We start from the raw sequence: 2,500 nt of genomic DNA on the forward strand, positions 1-2,500 counted from the left end.
GTCGAGTGAAATTCGAGAATCGTCAAGAAAGGCACTCAACAAGTCGAAACTAGGGCTTTGTTCGACAGTAAAAGGCCCTCAAACAGAAAATTAGATTGGAGTCCAGCTCGCACGCGTTATGTACATGAGCAATGGTCTTGCACAGAGCTGCAGTATCTGATGGAGGGATAACCTCCTGCACAGCGCTCCAGTACACGGAGCAGTTGTTCACGGCGCAGTTGTGACCTAGCCAAGGAGGTAGCCACAAACAAATTTTACTTTTCTAGCAGTGCCTTGCTAGAGCGAAATCGGCTGATAACAGGCTCTTCATCGAGATCAGCCAAAGTGATCCGGTCGCCAATAGCCCGAACCGGATGAAGCATTCGTCGCTCCGTGTCATCCTCAACGGCCACGAGAAACGGCAGCAACTCTCGGAGTCTCTGTTCGGTCCAGGTGACCTTCAGCAAAGAGGAGAAGCTACTACAATCAAGAGTTATGTACTCAAAGCAACAACCACGGCAAAATGTTTACTTCTCAGGCTCGAAAGGAACTCGAGTGGCGGACTCGAACATGCTTCTGCATGCTGCCCAGCTTTTCAATACACTCTTATGATCCATGGACGAAATTTACAACCGGACGAACTCTCTTTCTTTGGAGTTGGACGAAATTATTGACCGACGAAATTTTCTGCATTTAACAGTCGATTTTCTCCTACACTATACCGGCGTGGTGTTGAGTGATGTAGGCTGGACAGACAGTGTCAGCTACTCAGAAAGGCATATGACTGCTCATACGGCCTTTGACTGCTCATACGGCCTTGACTGGTCACAGAGTCCAACATAATTATATACATGAGGCCTTTATGGACGAAACAGCTTGCTGTCTACAGCATTTTTATTATTATTATTTAATTTTAACTGGTTTGAGGGAAAGAGACAAACGGGAAAAGTCTGAAGAAAAAATTGACTGTCACCACCAGGACTCGAACCAGGGACCCTCGCTTGTAGCCAGCGATGCTCTAACCACTGAGCTATGGTGTAGTCGTCATCCCAGCAGAGACTGTTCAACATTTTCTTCAGACTTCGTCAGATTTAATTTTAATTATTATTATTATTATTACACACATGCGCACACGCACACACACACACACACACACACACACACACATACACACACACACACATGTATACACACACACACCTACACACACACACACACACACACACATGTATACACACACACCTACACACACACACACACACACAGACACACACACACACACACACACACACACACACACACACACACACACACACACACACACACACACACACACACACACACACACACACATGGGGGGGGGGGGGCACACGCACACGCACACGCACACACACTACTACTACTACTACTACTACTACTACTACTACTACTACTACTACTACTACTACTACTACTACTACTACTACTACTACTACTACTACTACTACTACTATCAATCAGCTACCCCTTGGGGTCACGCCGCCCTCCACTCAGAGAACTGAGCGCAAGGTGAGGGGCAGTGGCGCAAACAAAACAGAAAGTACAGCAAAATGAATTGAAAAAAAGGAAATCAAAACAAGCTGCCATATTGATGGAAAGGGACTCACAAACAGAGGAAGGAAATACACAAACACACACACACACACACACATGCATGCACACACACACACACACACACACACACATACACACACACACACACACACACACACACACACACACACACACACACACACACACACACACACACACACACACACACACACACACACACACACACACACACACACACACACACACACACACACACACACACACACACACACACACACACACACACACACACACACACACACACACACACACACACACACACACACACACACACACACACACACACACACACACACACACACACACACACACACACACACACACACACACACACACACACACCTCAGACCTCAGACATGCCCATCGCGGAAGCGATGATAGCGAACAGCTATGTTAGACATAGCAACTTGTGCTGGGATTACACCATTCAACAGCTTGCAAGGCTGATGAATTGACCGCCACTATTTTCTAGCCAGGTATCCACCACACAGCTGATTAAAGTGGCTTTTTCTGGCCAGTGAATCCCTATTTTTCATTTTTTCACAGACACACAGACACACACAGACACACAGACACACACACACACCCAGACTTGATTACTCACTGGACTGAAGTACTGATGACTAGAAGTGCCCGTCGATGCTGATACACTTCCACCACCACTACCACCAGCAGCACCACCAGCACCACCTGCCACCGCAGCAGCAGCAGCCATTGCTTCTAAGCCGACGTTACTGGTAGGTGGGAGTTGTCCAGCCCCAAATGACGTTAGGGAATTGCTCAATGAGCCGTTTGGAATATTCTGGTGAAGAGTGGAAGCGGATTTCTGCAAGTGGGTGCGAGGTGAGCGCTTGGCCTCCGGTGGCTG

The 2,500-nt window shown here is 47.6% G+C and overlaps 1 protein-coding gene across 1 annotated transcript in view; it reads right to left on the minus strand.

Moving 5' to 3' along the window:
* Nucleotides 1-2,500, minus strand: part of LOC135826972 (box A-binding factor-like) — a 16,427-nt gene that overhangs the window by 7,459 nt on the left and 6,468 nt on the right. The window contains exon 5 of the mRNA XM_065339497.1: nucleotides 2,237-2,500. This exon is cut by the window's right edge and continues 423 nt beyond it. Within this exon, the coding sequence (XP_065195569.1) occupies nucleotides 2,237-2,500 (264 nt within the window). The remainder of the gene's footprint in view (nucleotides 1-2,236) is intronic.

Source organism: Sycon ciliatum, chromosome 11 (genome assembly GCF_964019385.1).
Source record: "Sycon ciliatum chromosome 11, ocSycCili1.1, whole genome shotgun sequence".
In the NCBI taxonomy this organism is placed as follows: domain Eukaryota; kingdom Metazoa; phylum Porifera; class Calcarea; order Leucosolenida; family Sycettidae; genus Sycon; species Sycon ciliatum.